Source organism: Siniperca chuatsi, linkage group LG22 (genome assembly GCF_020085105.1).
Source record: "Siniperca chuatsi isolate FFG_IHB_CAS linkage group LG22, ASM2008510v1, whole genome shotgun sequence".
In the NCBI taxonomy this organism is placed as follows: Eukaryota; Metazoa; Chordata; class Actinopteri; order Centrarchiformes; family Sinipercidae; genus Siniperca; species Siniperca chuatsi.
This window is the reverse complement of record NC_058063.1, coordinates 21193869-21214852: the sequence shown is the minus strand read 5'-3', so window position 1 is coordinate 21214852 and position 20984 is coordinate 21193869. Positions and strand designations below refer to the sequence as shown.

At 40.6% G+C, this 20984-nt stretch overlaps 3 protein-coding genes across 3 annotated transcripts in view; 1 reads left to right on the top strand and 2 right to left on the bottom strand.

Moving 5' to 3' along the window:
* LOC122870702 (butyrophilin subfamily 3 member A3-like) overlaps positions 1-7544 on the top strand; it is a 36788-nt gene extending 29244 nt beyond the window's left edge. Inside the window, exons 7-11 of the mRNA XM_044185064.1 lie at positions 775-909; positions 1964-2305; positions 3268-3309; positions 4481-4600; positions 5994-7544. Of these exons, the coding sequence (XP_044040999.1) occupies positions 775-909; positions 1964-2305; positions 3268-3309; positions 4481-4600; positions 5994-6067 (713 nt within the window). The 3' untranslated portion in view covers positions 6068-7544. The remainder of the gene's footprint in view (positions 1-774; positions 910-1963; positions 2306-3267; positions 3310-4480; positions 4601-5993) is intronic.
* LOC122870258 (low affinity immunoglobulin gamma Fc region receptor III-like) overlaps positions 1-20984 on the bottom strand; it is a 1099642-nt gene that overhangs the window by 523773 nt on the left and 554885 nt on the right. The window lies entirely within an intron of this gene.
* anapc10 (anaphase promoting complex subunit 10) lies at positions 17532-20977 on the bottom strand. The gene is made up of 6 exons (XM_044184469.1): positions 20827-20977; positions 20163-20278; positions 19970-20060; positions 19664-19784; positions 19504-19557; positions 17532-18255 (listed from the first exon to the last, which is right to left on the bottom strand). Exons 2-6 carry the CDS (start codon positions 20275-20277, stop codon positions 18076-18078), a joined length of 561 nt encoding a protein of 186 aa, XP_044040404.1. The 5' UTR covers position 20278; positions 20827-20977; the 3' UTR covers positions 17532-18075.

The following is a 20984-nucleotide window of genomic DNA, read 5'->3' as shown; positions in this document are numbered from 1 at the left end:
AAACAAGCAGCAGATGCGTTCAGGTATTTTGGTTTTACATTGTTTTCTTTTGTTAATTCAGCGTACAGTTACAAAATTACATTCCATTGTTTTGGAAACAAAACGCTAAAAAGGCTGGAAATGACCCATTAGAGGTCCGCCTGGCCGTTCCCAGTGTGACGCTAACGTGTGACAAACTGTTCACAGAGCTGATCTCGAGGTTAAAGTCACTGTTCTTTAATAAAGGAAAAACAGAAAGCATCACCGTCAGAACTGATCGACCCTGCACATTTATTATGGCTTCAGAAAATGATCATTAGTCAAAGTTTTTACACCGTGATCGAGCAAAAGGAATAAAAGCAAAACGTCAGATGAAACCTGAGAAACTAAAGATCTGAGCCCTCGAACAGGATTCATTCAGAGGTTCCTTGTGCAGACAGTTGAGTGTTTAGGAAACAAAGGTGGTACAGACTGAGATCCCATTTGCTTTAAGAACTTGAAGGCTCAGTGGCTCAGTGGCTCAGTGGCGCCCTCTCTCTGTAGCTAAATGCCACTGGCAGCTGTGAGAGATAAGCCTGTGGTGGACTGTCGAGGAGCGCTCGGCTGTACGGACACGTTGAATATATTCTGGTCCTAACCAGACCCTGACTATCCCCGCCCCCCCATTGGCTGACAAGTTGGCTGTCACATCTATAAACAACTGGTTTTGATGCCCAGACGTTGCCTGTCCCAGACTCTGGGACAGGCAACGTCTGTCTGTGTCGGTCCACCACTTTGGTCCAGGCTGAAACGTCTCAACAACTATTGGATGGGCTGCCAAGAAAGTTTCTACAGACGTTCCCCAGAGGACGCCGTGTTCTAAACTCTGGGAAACCTCCGGCTCTCCATCCAGCACCAGCAGCAGGTCGAAGCTGATCCTGACTGACGTTGGTGAGCCACAGACTTTTTAAATCTAGCGCCACCATGAGGTTAACATTTGTGTCTCAACAACCGCCGGATGGGTTGCCATGACAACTGGTGCACAGGTTTATTTCCCCCTCCATATTAATTGTAATAACGCTTATGATCCCGTGACTTTGCATGCGATACTTTAGGTTCATGATAATAACTGCTAAGCCTCAACTGTGTTAAGTGATAATTAGCAAAGGTCGGCATGCTAACACGCTAATCTAAGATGGTGAACATTATACCTGCTCAACATCAACATACCAGCACTGTCATCGTCCTTCACGCAGCTGCTGTTGTGGCAGTAGGCTAACTCTTACAAAATACAAACAGAATACACTGATGCAGCAGTTGTTAGAGTAAAGTTATAAATAATAAAATTGGTCCATGCTGCATGATTTTGTATAAATGGCTGATGATGCCTGAAGCTCCAAAATGTTCATCCTCTAAACTTTTGTCAGTAAAAAAATCAGGTTGAGATCAGCCCTGAATGAGAGCTTCCTCACTGAAACACAATAAAAACTATAAAAAACTAAAGTCTATCTATCTTTCTTACAAACATTGTTGCATAGGAATACGAAATGCAACATAAAGTAGCTTGTCATCTTTTTGGCTTTTTAAACATCAAACTCAAGAAGCAGAATGTGAGAACTGTGAGAAAGGGTCTCTAGATTTTTTCTTTGGTAAATGCAATACGCTTCTGTAGTTTAAAGTGTCAAACAATAAATCCCAACCGTTTACTCAGAGGCTGTGTTTCCACTGTACAGTGACTGTGACTGTTCAGAATAATTGGTACAGATGATTTGGTTGCTATCCATTCCCAGTCCACGCATAAGCAAAGCAGAGCTAAAAACAGAGTCGACGCTGGATTCACATTCATCAGGTGGACACGAACACGACTCCAGCTCGTTTCACTGTCCCTATAAGTGGCCAAGAAAAGGAAGCAAAACACTTTGCCGTGATAAATGGAAGAAAGAATGTATCCAGCCTGTGTGTTTCAGATTACTAGTTAAAGGCTTCATCTTGTTTCTCCTTACAGTTAATGGGCAGCTACGTTGCCCAAAGAGCCGGGTTGAAGCAGCTGTCGGAGAGGACGTCACTTTGGAGTGCCACATTGATCCTGAACGTGATGTGACGCGTGGAGTATTTAAATTGATGGTCAATCAGTCCGAACGTGTCCTTGTTTACAGAGGAGAAGGACATGATTATTTTGATGATCAGCATGAACAGTTCAAAGGCAGAGTGTCTCTTGAATCTAACAGTGAGAATCTAAGCAAAGGGGAATTTGTAGTGAAAATATCATCAGCTACGACAGATGATGCTGGAAAATACACCTGCACAACAGAAAACCACATCTCCTGCAGTATTGATCTCGTCATTGGTAAGTAGTACAGTGTACTTTAATTGCTTGACATATGTAGTTAAACACCTGTGAACACCTTTGTGTTGAAATTCCCAGAAACCTTGTTCCAGTGATATGCACATAAACGACACATTTTACTGCAATGAATGGAAACTGTGTGGCAGTTATTCAGATTCAGTGGTATTTGTTCGTGGACAGAAAAATACACAATATCTATATAGGAATACACAAATATACAAATGTATATACAGAAATCTGATATTTACACATATATGTCAGTTTTCTGCACTTATTGATTCTGAATGTATAATAATAATAATAATAACTTGGCATGTTTCTTATTATTGTTGCAAAGTGCTGAAACATGAGACAGTAATACAGTATATCCAGATAAATAAATAAAATAAAACTATTTACTGTAAATATTTTTGTAATATAGTCCAAGATATGCAATAATCCTACATCATGTTGAAAGCCAGTGTAATCATGCACATCAGTTTAAAGTGTTATTTTAAATTAAACACAGGAGTAATTCATAGTCTGGATGCCATGACAGCAAACGCACTGCTACTGTTGGTTTCTCAGACGAATATGAACGTTTCTCCCTGTGAGAAAAAAAACTGATCTGCTCTGAACATTTTTTAACGCCTCCTCTTTAGTTTGTAGTGCTTAAAACACACCTTGAATTTTGTATAAAATTGGGACCTATTGTGTGGCCATTTATTAAGTTACACATGAACTGAGGTTGGTCTTTAAATAAGATAAATGTTTCAGTCTGATCACTTTTGAACAAGATAAGGTAAATCTTTATTGTCCATCAAAGGAAATTAGCTTTAGTCACAGCAACAAAAACTCTCATCAGGGTAGGAAATGCAACATTAGTCTTGGTGAGCCCAGCTAACCCAGTGCATATGTGAAAATGTGATTTATTTGTAACGTGTTAAAAGTATTTTAACTCTCAAACACAATTTTTCCAACAGAGCCAGAAGAGAATAGCATAAAAGGAAATCAAATTGATGGCGGTAAGTAAATATCTGGAGCAGATATATGCAGATATAAATCCTCCTGTCATTCGTCCTTCATTCCTACAAGAAACTGTTTAAGGTGTTGAAGCAGCTTCTGCTGGGGGGGTTGAGTTTGTTCAGGAGGACAGTTGTACCTTTATCAGAGTGGTCTGAGATGACAGATGAGTTCATGATATACTGGCAGTAACTTTTGAACAAGATAAGGTAAATCTTTATTGTTTATGAAAGGAACTTTGCTTTAGTCACAGCAACAAAAGTGCAATGGCTTCATGCAGCACCAAGAAACCCAACAACTGTTAGAACTAGGCTCGAGGTTAGTAACAGTGTCACTATAGTTTGTCCACCAGAGAGTACTGACAATGTATCTTGGTCACAATTCATTAAAAAAGCCAAATGTAATGAATCTGAATCAAGAGATTTTTGGTTAAAAAATTACTAACTTAGGTCTACTATCATCAGGCCAAAATTTAAATTTGTCTAATACTTTGGTTTCTGACCAAATCCCTGCAAAAACTCATGACATCCCATCTTCCTCAGCTGAACTTTGTGTTTAGTGCTCAACACATGTTAGCATGCTGATGTTAGCATTTAGCTCAAAGCTCCACCGTGCCTAAGTACAGCTTTTATTCCCACACTGTATCGGTCACATGCAGGCCTACATTTAAATACTTTATATTCTGCTGGTTCTGTTTGTGTGTAATGTATGCAAGAATTACACTAATGGAAACACTATAATTTCAAACATTTCTAAAACTGACTGAAAGACTTCAATATATTTGGCGTGCCGGCCCATATAAAGGGCAGATGATGTTACTTGGCACTGGAAAACTTTAAAAGGGATGTAGAAACAAAATACTTAACTAAACATTAATGTAAGATTTCTGAGTTACTGCTGACATCACAGTTCACCTATGGGCAGCCATACATACCGATGAGCGCACCGAATGTTATAGAATGTCATATCGCACAACTATACCTCTGTATGCTCAGCCCGATCGAAAAAAGGCATGTTTTCTTGCTTCCCTTCCTCTCACCAAAAGCCTGCAGGGCCGGGCTGCAGCCCCCTGCAAGGGAGCAGCTGGTATAGAAACTGGATGGATGATCAGATCAATGTAATATTGGAAGTGTGCAGTAAAGCGCTAACATTAACATCTCCTTATTCTTTCAGGTGGTGATCACAATAATACATATGTCACTGGCAGTGGCAGTGTCATTGGCATTGTCGTTGTCATTGTCATTATCATTGTCATTGTCGTTGCTGTGGTGTTGTGCCGACGTAGAACGAGCCGTAAGTCATACATTTCTCTACTTTTTATTATTATACTTAACCTGTTAAATTTCCTGTCAAAGAGACACTCAGCACCAAGTTTTGGTTGAAATTTTGTTGCACCTCAAACAATATCACTGACAGTTGTGGTCAGTGAACAGAATACATCAGGCACCAATGCAGAAACCGTAGAACTTAGGTTCACTGTGGTGTACATGTCATTGTGCCTTTCACTCATTTCAAGTCTTAGTTACATAGCCTCAACAATACCTCAACTACACCATAGTTGCCATGTGTGGATGTTGTTGAAATAAAAAATGTAAAAAAACATTTTCATAAAAACCTGTAATTGAATGTTATCCTGGTTTTTGCAGAATCAGTGTTCTGCCTGAGGAAGATAATTCTTCATCACTGCTACAAGGAGAAAACTTTAACCAGTGGAAGTCAGCAAAAACATTATTTTCAGCTGTGTTACGTCTTTAGAGATGCACTTTCTGGTTTGATTACAGTGCCCAATAGTGCGCCCACATCACTAAATGTACCCCCATCTCACGGTTGATGCTTTGAAACTCAAACTGCATCTCATCACTCACATCCACCCACATCCTGAACACATCTACCAGTTGTCTCCATATTTGGCCAAAAGAAGGTGCATTTCCCTTCATTTAGTATAACCTTTAAAATGGGACAGCTTGTCTACTTGTTGAAATACAATGAAATATTTGGTCTCAAAATGTGAACCTAAATGTAGTTTACAGTTGGGTTACGAAACATTTCCAGTGAGCTTGGAGATTATTCGGAGGATTTGCAAGATGACTCCTGGGGTAGGAAATGAGGAAATAACTAAATCCTGCTGCATAAAGTTCCATTTTATTTAATAGGATCCAATCGAATATTGTCTCTCCAGTGCAGGAAATGATAGTTTAAGTTAAAAACAAAAAGGTTTTAAAAGTGCTTCACAGATCAACGACATCACAGTAAATGAGTTGCAAACTGGGAGGAGCTATTTTGGAAAATTTAAAATGTATTTCTCATACACAATGTGACGCACAGTTGGAGCACTTGCAGCGCTTGGATGGGCGATAAACTCTCCCGGTTGATTCATCGAATCATCGAGGATGAAAACCTGCGTCAGCCAGCACTGCACAGAACGTTCTTCTGCCTGCACTGTCACCATTTGCTCTCACGTTAAATGTCATGTAAATAAAATACTCAAAATGAGACAGAAGAATGAGTTTGGCTAAATGATGTACTTACTGGAGGGAACACTGGTCTTTGAACCCAGGATCAAAACTAGAACAGGTCTGACCTCGAAGAAGACTGATGTGCGATTGATAACGAAACAGTTTGCCTTGAATTTTTCTGGGATTTCATTACCTGCCTTCTAAACAGCTCTCACCTTATCTTCTCACAGAAAGACAAGAAAACAACCAAAACGTGGCTCTGGAACAGATTGTGTTGACCGCTCCAGCTGAGAGCAACGGGTGAAGCGGGAACATCTGTGGTATTAAAGTCTGTGGCTGTTCTTTGACTACCTGCCAAAAGTACCTTTAGAAAAACACTCCAGTGGGCCTAAAACTTTACAAAAGCTCAGGAAATGAAAACGATGCGATGTGCAATTGTATAAAGAAAAAATATGTGAATGTTACTTTTTAAAAAGGGCACTCCACTGATCTTACACATGACGTTTAGTTAACTAGTACTACTCAGCCTGTCAAAATTAAGGGTTTAATGGTCTGTGGGTTCGTCCGGTTCGGTATGCAACTTCCTCGGTTCGGAACGCCCTGTGACCCAAACAGTTACTGTCAAAATAGTCTATTGATGTCTATGTATTTGCACATGCTGAACAGAAATTCTGGGGCGGGAGTGGCAGCTTTTGTCAGCTGTAGCATGCTACTCGGGTTAGACCTGTTAGTCAAGCTCATGAAGTGACGCTGCCTCCGAAAGGCAGACACACAAGAGAGACCTGAGCTGGAGGATCCTCCATGACATTTAGATCCACTGTATGGGAGCATTGCAGTTTCCCTGTTAGTTACACTGAAAATGAAGAAAGATTAGTAAAAAACCGAATGCCAACACTGTTCAGCTCAAGTCGTCTACTGTATGTCTGCGGAAACATGGAAACATGCTCAGAAAATATTGTTTTCAAAATTTTTTTTGTTTTCTCTGCTGTACCTAAAACATACCGAACTGTGACCCAAAAAAATGAGGTACCCCGAACCGTGATTTTTTTTTTTTTACAGTTACACATCTAGTGAAAACAGTTATATAATCTCTTCTGTGGGTCTGGGGGGGCTTTCTTAAATTTGAAAAAATAACCATGATGATGTCATAGTAACTACTCTGCCTCTGCTGCTCAATTTTGACCTTTCTTTAAAAATCAGTCCCCCCCCCCCAACATTATGAAAGTGCAACACTAAATCGGTGGAGTGCACCTTTAAACATCCGTGTAAAAAGTCAATACTTCATCCAAATGTATTTTTTGTATCAATTATTGTATCATCCTCTTTAACTTCATATGATGAGAAGTTCATTCTCATAGACAGCATTGAAGTACTCACACAGCAGTATCTAATTCTTGAGATATCCACTTTTAACACCCCAAACGCATCTCAAACACTAGAATTTTGTATTTACACTCTGCAAACTTTAACCTCAACCTTTCTGCTTGCAGCTTGTTAAGCATTCTCCTTAACTTGATAGAAACAAAGTTTGGTTGAAGTGTTTTCTTCAGCATCGAAAACTGACTTTAGAAAAAATTGGTGGTAATTATGAATATGGTTTGTAATTATGCACACGTAGCATTAAGTACTATAAGCTACTAAAATTGTCTGAGCATTGAAGTCGTTTTTAACATATTATAAATGTATGAATATATAAATTTTTTTACTAGCCAAATGTTTCTGCACTTTGATATTTTCATATCAACGGGCCATTGATTTTAAATAAATAATAGATTCAAATATACTGTTCTCTGAAGTTTTCTTATAAATATGCATTGTGCGAAAGAGACTGGGCAAAGAAACAGCCCCAGACCATCACACTACCACCACCATATTTTACTGTTGGTATGATGTTCTTTTTCTGAAATGCGGTGTTACTTTTACGCCAGATGTAACGGGACACACACCATCCAAAAACACTGACCTTAACTGAAGCAAGTGAGGCCTGCAGGTCTTTGGATGTTGTTGTGGGGTCTCTGAATGGCTGAAGAAGAACAAAATGAAGACTTTGGAGTGGCCTAGTCAAACCTGAATCCTGACCTGAATCCTATTGAGATGCTTGACCTAAAAAAGGCAGTTCATGCTCGAAAACCCTCCAAATGTGGCTGAATTGCAACAATTCTGCAAAGATGAGTGGGCCAAAATTCCTCCACCGCGCTGTAAAAGACTCATTGCAAGTTATCGCAAACGCTTGATTGCAGTTGTTGCTGCTAAGGGTGGCCCAACCAGTTATTAGGTTTAGGGGGCAATCACTTTTTCACACGGGGCCATGTAGGTTTGGATTTTGTTTTCCCTTAATAACAACCTTCATTTAAAAACTGCATTTTGTGTTTACTTGTGTTATCTTTGACTAATATTTAATTTTGTTTGATGATCTGAAACATTTAAGTGTGACAAACATGCAAAAAAAAAAAAAAGAAATCAGGAAGGGGGCTAACACTTTTTCACACCACTGTACATGCATAGTTGGCATCTTTGAGTCCTAACAAACATGTTGTCTGAATTTGCTTCCTTTACAACATTTGCAAAGTTATTTGCTGGTGCATTACTACATTTCGTGGCATGTTACCGCCACCAACTGTCTGATTAGTAGAAGGTGTGAAGCTGAGGGATGTCCTATAGCTTGCAGCACTACACGAGGTAGGTGTGCTGGGAACCCTCCCAGCATGCACTGGAGCAATAGATTCATTCATAAGTCTCACTTTGTGTGTTCCTGTGTGTTGTTACAGGTGTCATTTTGTTCTATATTGAGTTCCATAATGTTTTCTCTGTTTCCACACTTTGATCAGTGTTAAACAGAAGTTACCAGTGAATGTGGTCAGACTGTGAGTGATGCTGGTGCATGATTGATACGGTTTCCCAATAGACCTGCAAAAGACTTTTCAGTGATAATCATAAGTCTACTAAGAAAATGTAACTTTACTAAAATCTCTGAAAAAAGCAGCTCAAATTGTAAAACCAATTTTCAGCAAAGTCAGTTCTGCACACAACAACAGTGAACATAATCTGAACAGAATCCAGTTACCATCACAGTGGCAGACATCCAAGAAAGAGTCTCCGGTATGAAAAACTGGACAGCACCGGGCCCTGACAGGATCCACACCTACTGGCTAAAGACGCTCACTGCATTTGTGGATTGTGTTTTGTGGTTTCTCAAAGCGGATGTGCCTCTGAATGGGCTGGTGGTTTGGGCACTATGGTTTTGCATTGTGTCTATGAGTTGTGTTTAATGTGTTTTCATTATGATTTTGTATCGCAACAGCCAGCAAAGTTCAATCCAACCTCTCTGATGGTGACTCAGTAAAAAATGCACCAGCAGCTGTGTGGTTCAGCTGGTGTATGTGTGGCTCCACAAGTCAAAATGAAAGAACCTTCAAAATGGTGTCCTAAATGCAGCAAGTTAAAGACATTGGCCAGCATCAGCCAGGCAGCATCTGTTCTTTGACTCCTTCAGACTTCAAACAAACGTCACAGATTCTGTGAAGAGATCGTTCATGTGAGCAGCGTCCAGGGTCAAACGGACAAACACACTTCTTTTGACAGCTAACAGGAGTTTCTGACTGGAATAAAATCTCCAAATAACGAGCGGCCCGACCTGCAGGAGGAGAGGACAAAACTATAATTCAGCTTTTTACTCTGAAACACCAAATCATCAAGTAGAGATGCACCCAGTTCACTGAAACCATCCAGACAAACTGCCAAACAAAGAAATCTAGTGAAGGTTTTGGTCAAAGCCTTTACTGAAGTCAAGAACAAATAACAATGTAGACGTTTATTTTTCTCTCTTCTATCGACATTTTATTAAAGAAATCATATAATGAAAAATGTTAGATATATAGACAGGAAGTTTCAGACTTTGTTCATGATGTGATTGATTTTGTGTTAAACGTCAGCTTGTTAACTGTGCTACACTAACCAGCAGGCTCTACTACTTTCTCATTAAGAATGCTCATCAAACAGTGTAGCTAGTACTAGCTAGCAATAATATTAAATGCTACATTCAAATAAAACTTGGAAGTCCATCTTTTTGAAACATGTAAATGGCTTTAGAGGCCCACAGGAACTCAGGAACAGACAGGAGACCCCTGCCCGAAGATCTCAGACTACGTGAAGGTTCATAAGGGATTACAAGGTCTAAAATGTAGTCAGGAGCCATGCAGAGCCTTAAAAGTAATCAACAAGATCTTAAAATCAATCCTGAAACAAACAGGGAGCCGATGTAAAGAGGCTGAAACAGGTGTGATGTGGTCGAACCTCTTACCTCGAGTTCAGGCAGAGTAACAGCAAATTCCAGCAAAGTGCAAAAGAAACATTTCACAATCAGCAGAGGCACAAGGAGAGGCAGGGTTAACTAACTGATCCGCAGTCTTTAACAGGAATCTGGGGTTGTACTGATGGGCAGAAATAAGTGCAGAGAAATGACATGTTCTTGCATCCTTCACCATCCTATTATAAAGGCGTAATGACTCTTTCATGGCCACAAAGTGGACCTGGAGACCTGATTTCTTCCATCTGCGTTCAGCGACGAGGTAGCCCTGCCTTAAAGCACACCCTGCTTTATTTTACTGTAAATGGGACCATAATTTACAAAATGAATATCATGCTGTATTGAAGAAGCTCCGCTGCACTTGAGTTTCAGAAATGATTGTGGAAATGTAACTTGTGTCGCCTCCGCACTACTTGATTAATTTACATTTGACATTTTGTTGGCAAGCAGCCGTGGTATAAGCAGGAAAATACCCTCCAAGTTTGTATGTGCCCTGATTGATTCTGCGAAGGCAAACTGTTCTTAGCTCCCGGGTCATCCATTACAATCAGTACAGTTTGCTGATGATGCAACATAAAGCATCAGTGCTGTTGCTATGGTTACTTAGCAGCAGTACTGATAGATAGTGAAATATCATGAAATAACATCCACTTGATGGATTGGCACCAAATTTTGTTCAGACATTCACGGTCCCCAGAAGATGAATCCTACTGACTGTAGTGATCCCCTGTTATGGTACACAGAGTCTGGACCCAAAAGCACGACTTGACAACAGAGGGAGCTGAAGCGGTTAGTTTTGGGTTATTGTCACAAGTTGAAAGAGTAACCAGGTGTTCAGTCATGGTTTTGCGTGAAATGTCTCAAAGCAGCGCTGTGCATCAGTACAGCCTCACAGGGGCGTTAGCATGGCTGCAGTCTTGTTACATGCGTGACTACAAATGTCCAGCAGGTTTACAGGAAGTAAAAAGTAAAGCAGTACAGTAGTACTGCAGCCAAACCTAATCTGCAGTGGCAGGTGGTCGCTCCCTGGCTTGTTGGCTTCTGTGTCCCAGCTTCGGGCCGATCACTGGCTGTAAAGAGAAAAAACACATGTGTGTCTGTTATTCATGTGATGAGAAAACATGTAACAACAAAGTAACCAGCAGATGAAGGAGTTTTCATATTTACAGCATTGTCTGTTACAGTTCTAAGATGCTTTTTGAAGGAGTTTTCATTAGTTTAGAAATGGCAGAATAGAAAGTGCAGAATGTGGAGTTTGTGATTTGAAGCCACTGTGTGTAGGAGCTTTGTGTGATTGTAGCGTTTCTTAAATTAGTTTGATGACATAAGCTTTTGCTGGCTTTTACCAGCAGATGGAAGTGAAGTTTTTTTAGTCAAAACCTGCATATAGTTCTTCAGGCCACAATACTTTTCTACTGATTGTGTATCTGGAGTCATTTCACCAGTTAAAGGAACAGTTTGACAGTTTGGGAAATACACTTCTTTGCTTTCTGGTGGAGAGTTAGATGAGAACATTGATGGGACTCTCATATCTGTACAGAAATATGAGGCTACCACCAGCAGCCAGTTAGCTTAGCATAAAGACTGGAAACAGGGGGAAACAGCTAGCCTGGCTCTGTTCAGAGGGAACAGATCCACCTACCAGCACCTCTAAAGCTCAATAACTAACATGTTAGATCTTATTTGTTCAATACGTACAAAAACTGAAGTGGAAAAAACGTCAGTTCGCTGTTTTATGGGCTTTATGTGTCGGACCATTTCTTGGGCAGGCACAGTAACGTCTGGATTCTCCGCTGGTTGCCTGGCAACTGCTCCCAGCCAAGAAATAGTCCGGCACATAACCCCCCGATTTTAAACTTCGATTTATGTACGGATTAAACAAACTAGATTTATGATTTACTCTTGTATTCAAGATGCAAATACTTCAAAATGATGTGAAGTTACAAAGACTACAAACTCCTGAGGACATATAGTTAGCAGACACGTACTTGGTGGACGGCTCAAACAAACACAGACATGTTTGAGTCATCAGCTACACTTAGGTCCAAACAATATGTCTATAGTCCAGTTTAGCAGCCCAGTCACAACAGCACTGATTACTGACGCAGAATATCCAGCTGAAAGAAATCTGATGAGTCACTTACCAGTGACAGTGAGTCTGCATTCACCAAAGCTGCCACCATAAGTTGTGCTCACTTCACACAGGTACAGGCCCGAGTCCTCAGTCCTGAGTCTGGACACATGAAGTCTGAGTCGTCCTTCTCTGAGGACGTCGCTGTCACACTGGACTCGTCCTGCAAACTGTCCATCCTGAGACTCTGGGACCTCAACACCTTCATGTAGACGATACAGGACTGAGACCTTGTGATCAGTAGTCAGTTCACAGTAGATATAAAGGGAGTTTGAACTGTCAGGTTTGGTTGTGAACGTCCATTCCAGTGTGATGTCCTCGTTCTCCTCTGCCTGATAGGAGCTCTGTGTCACATTCACTACAAATGTTCCTGCTGAGGAGACAGAGAGGGAAAGTGAGGACCAGACAAAGGGACAACTTTAACATGTGAGCCTTTAAACTCCATCTAGAGATGTTTCTGTGGAGAGTTTAGTGACGCTCTCATCAAGATAAACTGTTCGGTCAAATGCAGACAGGGACTGAATTCTTAGCTCCACTGATTCATTGAAGTTAGAAACAAAGCTACAGCTTTAAAGACACAACAGTGTAAAAAACATGCATGATACAAAAAATAAATACAACTCAAACAATAACTAGTAGAAAGTGTCTCCTAGCTATAAAAAGTTCTGCTGATGTTTTCACTAATATATTTAGAAATAGGAGTCATAAACTCTGTTAGTGAGGCTGAAAGAGTATTTAGTCTTTTCTCTTTCTGGATAATAACCTGCAGGTGGAAACGAACCACAGACGCAGGAGGTCAGGGTGATGAGCAGCAGGATGCTGCAGGTCATCTTCTCCCTGTGAGAGGAGACAGAGGTGAAGAGTCAGAAACACACGAGGTCAAAGTTCAGTTGTCACATGTCTGAGAGGAAACATCTACAGTCTGTCTGCAGTCATTACAACACTCCTTTGTATTTATTCTCCTGCTCATTACACACAGCTGACCAGAGCACTTCCTGACTGGACACCAAGCCTCGATGCTGATGACAAAACAACGTGAACTACAACCACAGCAACGTAAAGTCTGTTTGTTTTCCTGAAGACGTCTCACATCTATAATAAAGTAAAACAGTTCTAAGCTGCAGTAATGTGTTTCTGTCACAAGATGGCGCCGGTGCTTAAACTCTCCACCATAAACATGTAACAGCATGAGGATCCAGGTTCAGTGTCTCTGAGCTGCTGCTGCAGAGCAGGACCTGGAGAGTTCAAGACTCAGTAAAAAAATGCACCAGCAGCTGTGTGGTTCAGCTGGTGTATGTGTGGCTCCACAAGTCAAAATGAAAGAACCTTCAAAATGGTGTCCTAAATGCAGCAAGTTAAAGACATTGGCATCCTTCCACCCGGCGGATGACCTGACGTCCTACCCAGTCTTCCCACGAGGGGTCCTGTGAACCTTGCAGCTCAGATAAACACGTGACATCAATAAATACGGAATATAAACTTTGTCAACTGACCTGAATTCAGTTACCATGACACACACATTTTGGGGGTCCCTTAAAAACAATACACAGCAGAAAACACAACAGCAGCAGACACAAACCAGCTGCTGCTGCTGCTGTCGGATCTCGCGGTAACAACGCGTCCCACTTTCCAGGCTGATCTGCGAGCTTCATCTTTAAAGTGTCGCCGTGGAGTAAAAAGCCAGCTGAAGAAGAAGGGACCTGTAATTCAATTTTATTTATATAGCGCCAATTCATAACAGAAGTAATCTCATTGCACTTTTCCTACAGAGCAGGTCTACACCGTACTCTTTATTTTATTTACAGAGAACCAAAAAAATCCCACCACGAGCAAGCACTTGGCAACAGTGGCAAGGGAAAACTTCCTTTAAGAGGCAGAAACCTTGGACAGAACTAGACTCAATGGTAATCAGAGTCCAGATCAGGAAATGGATCAGAGGAAACAGTTTGATCAACAATGTAAATGTTAAGGACTGCCTTTTTTCACCTACGTAACAATGCAAAAATCAGGCACATCCTGTCTCAAAATGATGCAGGAAAATTAGTCCATGCATTTGTTACTTCTTGGTTGGACTAGTGCAATTCCTCATTATCCGGCTGCCCGAATAAGTCCCTTAAGACTCTCCAGTTGATCCAGACTGCTGTGACAAGTGTACTGACAAGAACTGGGAAAAGAGATCATATTTCTCCAATATATATTAGCTTCTGTGCACTGGCTCCCTGTAGAATCCTGAACAGAATTTTAAATCAGTGAAAACTGCTGAACTGCCAGCTGCAAACAGCTCTATCTCAAAAACTAAAAAGAAACTGCCTGACAAGTTGTGGTTTTTAAAACCACAACTTCCTCTTTCATGTGATACCAAATATGGGGCTGTTTAGACCGAGGTTGATTCAACACATTTAAAAACAAAACCAAAAAAAAAAAAAGCACTACAACTTGTGAATAGCTATTTCCGTCAACTTCACAATGTGTCCCTTCTTCCTCACACACTTTTTTTTCTTGTTGTTAGAAACTTTATTATCAAAACTGCAAGTCAAAGGGAACCGACAGTGCGCCGATAACAGCCTATAATGTAACATCCTATTAACATATAATTATGCCAAACAATCGGAAAATAAAGTCCTGAGGTTTGTATTGTCGATACTTTAAGTTGTCATCAATAACCGGTGATGCATTTCTCGTTGAATGTTCTGCGTTTTGATACGCTGGGAATAATGTAAAAATAACGTGCAATCTGGGTCCAGAGTCCCTGCTGCTGTTTGACGGCACATGGAGCTGCTTTTGAGGTGGATCAGGTTTTAGGATGATCCGGCTTCCTCTCAGTGAATCCCATGAAAGCTGCTGCTGTTGAATTGTCTCGTTACTGAGCGAACCGGCCGCTTTATTATTCGTAGACACCTCGTCTGACTCCTGAAATACTAAATCTTTACAACAGCATCCACATAGTTAATGATAGTAACACCAACTCGACCACATACATTTATTACCTCGTGTGTCTTCAGTCATGGAGAGGACAGTAACCACCAGCTGCTGTCTTCCATCTAGCAGGTTTGAGACTACAGCAGTAAATAAAGGTGTCTTCCAACACAACCTGACGGTTTTCTGGGTTTCAGTCCGGAAGCACTTCGGGTTGTGGTCTATTATTTCCACACTGATAACCTACTATAAACGCTATAAATTGATATTATACATGATGTAAATGATCGGATAAATAATATCCCATGCTCGCCAACTCTTCTGATGTCTCCGCCGCTCTCCCTGCTGTTGTACTGCAGTGATTCTTCCCTCTGCTGTGTTTGTTAGAAAAAGCATCGCTGCTGTCTGGGATTGTGGTTTTTTTTTTTTTATTTTTTTTTTTATTATATATAAATATATATGAGTCATTACCAAACAAATAAATAAAATAAATTAAAAAAAAAAAAATCACATAACTATGCGAACAATTCTCACAATTGAGAATGACTTCCGGATGGGAGCCGAAACATCTTGATTCTGAAAACAGCGTCCAGATGACTACGACTGAAACCTTTTCTACGATAGATCACTCCTGGACGAATGAGGGACGACACCGTCTTATGCGAATAACGCGACAAAAATGTGTGTAAACACATTTAACCTGAATCAAATTATTAATGACACAACTGCTAATTTGTGTAAAACTAAATAAATACAGGTTATTCGACATTTATTGCTCTATAAAATCAAATAAATCAATCAAACGCGCTCCGTTTCTGGTCGTTTTAAGTAACCACAACAACCAGCCTTAGTTTACGGTTTAACGGCTTTAACGGCAGTCAGAGGCTGATAAACTACCGGCTAACGTTATAAACGGTGTTACAGTTTAAAAGTTACAGTTGAACATCAGTTATTGTGTGCTCACAGGACCGAGTGTGGACATTTGAATTGAATGAATGAACGAAAAGTTAGCTAGCTAACAGTAGCGAAACATATAGCTTACCTTTAACGGGCGTCCAGACTACCGCACTGAAGAGCACGGTCAAAGCCCAGAGGGGAAAGGTCCAGGCTCAGCCAACCATGAAATCAACGAAGTGAACCATTAAAAACAGCCGATACAAAAAAAAAGACCAAAAAAGACAAAACTACCACCTGTTGCGCGCTGGACTGATTCTAGGCGACTGTGGACTGTATGCGGTAACTGAGCGTCCTTTAAACCCTCACGTCGACGTGCTTACGTAATGACGCAAGAGCCAAGCCAATCAGATGGCGGGTCTTAGCTTCCATGACTAGTTTCGATCATGGGACCATATTTACTGCTTCCATGGTATTTTATTGTGTGGGTGTTTTGATTTTGTGTTTTTATTTCATTTGTGATTTGAACCGCCCGCTCTGTTTGTCCAACACGGGCTGTTTTTTTTAAAATGTGCTTTATTAAATCATTTGACTTGACTTCTCCTTTTTAATTGTTCTGTGCTCTTTCACTTTAGTTAAGAGCAAACCACCAAGTCAAATCCTAAATTCATACAGCTAGTCTGAGAGGGTGTTAACTCAGATAAAATCATGCGTAAATTAGACTTTATTTACAAACCAAACATGGTTTAAATTCACGTAACTGGCCTTTGACCTTAAAGCCATTTTGCCTCACGTCTTTCCACTTCTCTATCGGGACTTTAAAGATGCAAGTTTGGTGCAAATTGACTAATAACAATGAATATCTTTGTAAGTGAAGAAAATTAACACATTTTTCAAATAATAATAAAATCGTGGTAGACTATAATTTCTAAACGTATCTATCATTTGTAGTGATGTAGCTTTACTCTCTACTTTCTTTACTAATGGGAACTCTTCTGATGTCTCCGCCGCTCTCCCTGCTGTTGTACTGCAGTGATTCTTCCCTCTGCTGTGTTTGTTAGAAAAAGCATCGCTGCTGTCTGGGATTGTGTTTTTTTTTTAAATTACATACTTATTATATGGTTTCACATTGTCTATGAGTTGTGGTTATTGTATTTTATTGTGTGTGCAGCGCTTCACTTTTCCCACCTTTTGTTATGTTACAGCCTTATTCCCAAATGGATTAAATTCATTATTTTCACCCCCCCCCCCCCCATAATGCCAACGTGAAAGATGTCTGTAACACTACACAACAGTTACACCTTCTCAAATTCTTCTTCGCAGGTGCACAAATCCTATGCAACGAGTCACACATTCAGAAACTCACACGCTCGGTTTAGCCACAGCATCTAAACTTTGAGTGTCTTCTCCCCTCTCTACTTGTGTCCCGTGTCTGCTGTTCTCTCGTAGCCTTTCCTGTAGCTCCGTAACCCTCGCTTTCTTCTTTTCATTCATTAACACAGTCACACTGTGGCAGCCAGGTTGCTTTGAAAACACATTTAATTCAACGTTCGTAACAAATCCACAACAGGAGACAGACGGTTTGTAGGCACAGCAGTTTGGGTTTTGAACTGTGAGTTTCTAATACTGAACAGAACTGTTTATAAACTCTGAACCGACCCAAAAAGTCTGTGTGGGAAACATGTTGCTAAACATTAAGAAAATGTTAAAGTAGGAATTTGTTCTTCTTCAAGTCTTCAAACATCACAACATATAAACTTAAGCTGTTTCGGGTCCCATTTTCAGTATCTTTAAATGTGGTTACATTTAATATTTGCAGCTTCATTTTAAATATCAATACTTTATTATTATTTTTTTTTTTAAAAAGCCACACTTAACAAAACCTTAATGATACGCAGTTCAAGATTGATCGATTGTGGAATCAATCAAACCTGATGTTTATAAGAGCCCAGCAGCAGCTCCAGATATCAGTCTGTGCCATTTTTCCTCTGTTCTGGACGTTTTGTGCGATCCCCAAACTTTCCAGGGGCACACGGAAGGTCAGGCGGCCACATTTCAGTCCAGATCACCTGATCGTGCGGTACATCATGAAGTCGACCGTGGTGCATCGTGGGAACTTTCCGATGGAGCTCTCCTCCACGGGCGTGTAGACTTTGATCTGCCGCATGTGCGTGTCTCTGCCGTTCTGGTGGTTGGCCAGCACCGCAATCTGGATCATGAAGGTGCTGATCGGCTCGTTTGTCCGCTAAAACACACACACACACACACACACACACACACATTCATATTTTAGTCATTGGTGACACTTTTATCCACAACTTCCTGCCATGAAACAAAGATTTCACATAATGTCCCATGTAGAACAGGGCAGGGTATCATTTTAAAGGGTAATTTTTGAACCTTGTTCATATTTTGGGGTCTAAGTGACTAATAGGTATGCACATTTTTGGAACCGGTCCAGTAGATCGCCTCAGCCGAAGAGTAAGATCCTTTTTGTAAGAAGTTTCACTCTGACATCTCGCTAAGGTGAGCAGTTGCAGGAAGTACAACGGTGGAAATGTGAGTCAGTAAGACATCTTCCTCTTTAACAAAGTTTCACTGACAGCTCGCTAGAGGCGAGCAGTTGCAGGAAGTACAACGGTGGAAATGTGAGTCAGTAAGACATCTTCCTCTTTAGCAAAAAGGTCTCTCTCTCTCTTTCTATCACAAAAAGGGATACTTTCTATAATGTTGTCAGACACTTAGAATAGAAATCTGAGCCTGTCGGTGGCAAAAACAAGCTCTTTTAGTGGCCGAACTTCTGACAGACACAATCTACTGGACCAATTCCAAAACCTTTTGTACTTATTGGTCAATTAGACCCCAACATATGTAAAAAAAAAATAGGGCCCAGGTTTAAAAATACCAGAATTACCCTTTAATTTATTTTATTCTAGCACCGATACGATTCAGGTTCGGTACTGATGAGAAAACTTTTTTCAGTACCTTAGTGTCAGAAATATAAACATGTTTTTTTCTTTTTAATTTAACAAAAGAAGCCCGAGTTCTAAAATGATAAATGCTGTCGAAGCAGAAGTAGCCCTAGAAGAACTAGAAAACTGTTCCCGATTACAAATCTAAATTTAGCCAGTTTTGGACAATCAGATCAAGGAAAAAGTAAGCAAGGCTACGAATCTGCACAAACATTTAAAGCTAGCTTTCTGTAGCCGACAGCTCGATACTCTTTGCCACAGACACATTTTGGTCAGCACCAAAAAAAAAACAACAAAAAAAACAAACTGTTGACGTTCAAATGAAAAATGAGAAATAATGTCACCAAACACAAAATCTCACACAGGTTTTCCACTGTAATGAAAGCAGTAAAGAATCTTACATAAAAAGATCTAGACAGTAACAACTAAATGAATCACACACTTTAAAAAAAAGGTACCGCGTAGAGTTTTTGAGCTCTACGGACCATTTTTAAAGTGAAATAAAGACATGAGCTTCTTACCTGATTCATCAGAGAGATGTGAATCCAACCACTGGGCTCCACCATCTCTAACTGCTGCAGAGAGGAAGAGGAGGAGGAGGGTGGTGAGAAGAAAGCAGATCATTTGAGTGGAATAAAAAAAAAAAAACTTCAAGCTGAACTTTTATAAAAGAGTTGTTACCCTGATCTCTTGCAAGTTGTGGAAGTTGTTGCCCACTCTGACCGAGATCTTGCTGGGTGTGTAGCTCTCGTCTGACTTATAATCAGCATAAATACACAGCATCTTCACTGTCGTCCTCCTCCTGAACAAAACAAATAAAAAAACATCCGAGACGATAAACACAGACACCAAGTTACAGATGATTAACAAGCAAAAACACACAGACATCTGCACTGAGTTCTTGCTCGCTGAGTTCCCAAGAGAATATAGCAAATTTCCAGAATATTCCAGAAATCCCAGTAGTGAAGGAACATAACTCCACGTTACCTGAACTGTATGTTGACTAAGTGAGGTTGGGATCCGTCTGACTGCCAGTAAGTCTCCAGGTTGTCATCCCTCAGCTGATCCACTCCGAAACCTGGACATGGGTGGAGGAACGGAGTTCAAATGACACCAGACTAGATTCGTCACTCTGTATACACACACACACAGCTGACTGTACATGAGGTTTGGTGCTGACCGGGTTTACAGGAGGAGAGGGACCACACCGCCTGGGAGCCTATCTCCCGGACCGTCCCAGTCCGCTCCAACTGCTTCGGGTCGGCGCCGGGTGGTGTCTTGCTCGGGGTGGCCATCCTTTAACCACGGAAAAAGACAGAGACACACGTTCAGCAAGCACTAGCTGGCCTTTATCTCGGAAGTCAACAACGTAACGCCAAACTCCCTTCAAATTTCTAACAATTTGACGTTTGTTTGTATATTAAAAGATATAAATTAATGACAGAATCTAACTTAGGAGCTTATGAGAATCAATAGGTCCTTGGGGAAAATTTGGCATTAAAGTGTCACATCTAGTGGCATCTTATTTAGCTAACAGTTACCGTTAAGTGCCACATTTGTGGTTAATATCATCGTTGGTGTCGGTGTATTCTGAAGGAGGGAAACTCCGGAATCAAACATATTGAGCCTTTGAAATGAATTTAAAAGTGGACCATAACGTTTCAATAATAAGTCGTTAGTTATTTTCTGAAATGCATGCAATGTCAGTATACAAGTAAACATTAAACAAACGCTTTAATGGAGTCTGGTGTGGAGCTAGCTGCTAGCAGCTAATATTTCTCCTCTCCAGACTATCTCAAAGCATCTAAAACTTAGTTTACTGTAGAAATATACGTAAAACCTACAAGTAGGGTTAGTAAAAGTCTCCAGTAGTTTGCGTCAGTGCATCAGATGCGGCTTTTTGACACAAATAACGCTTAAATCCGCTTTGTTTTGCTACAGCTACTTCGAATCTCCCACTTTTGTGAGTCCGAGTCGCTTCTTACTGACGTCACCACCACCA

Bases quoted from the DNA above. Each gene is read 5' to 3' on its own strand.
- anapc10 (XM_044184469.1), bottom strand. From the start codon at position 20,277: ATGGCCACCCCGAGCAAGACACCACCCGGCGCCGACCCGAAGCAGTTG. The intron at 19,785-19,969 runs GTAACGTGGAGT...TGTTTTGTTCAG, and splicing joins TTAGTCAACATACAGTTCAG to GAGGAGGACGACAGTGAAGA. The intron at 18,256-19,503 runs GTAAGAAGCTCA...TGTGTGTTTTAG, and splicing joins ACATCTCTCTGATGAATCAG to CGGACAAACGAGCCGATCAG.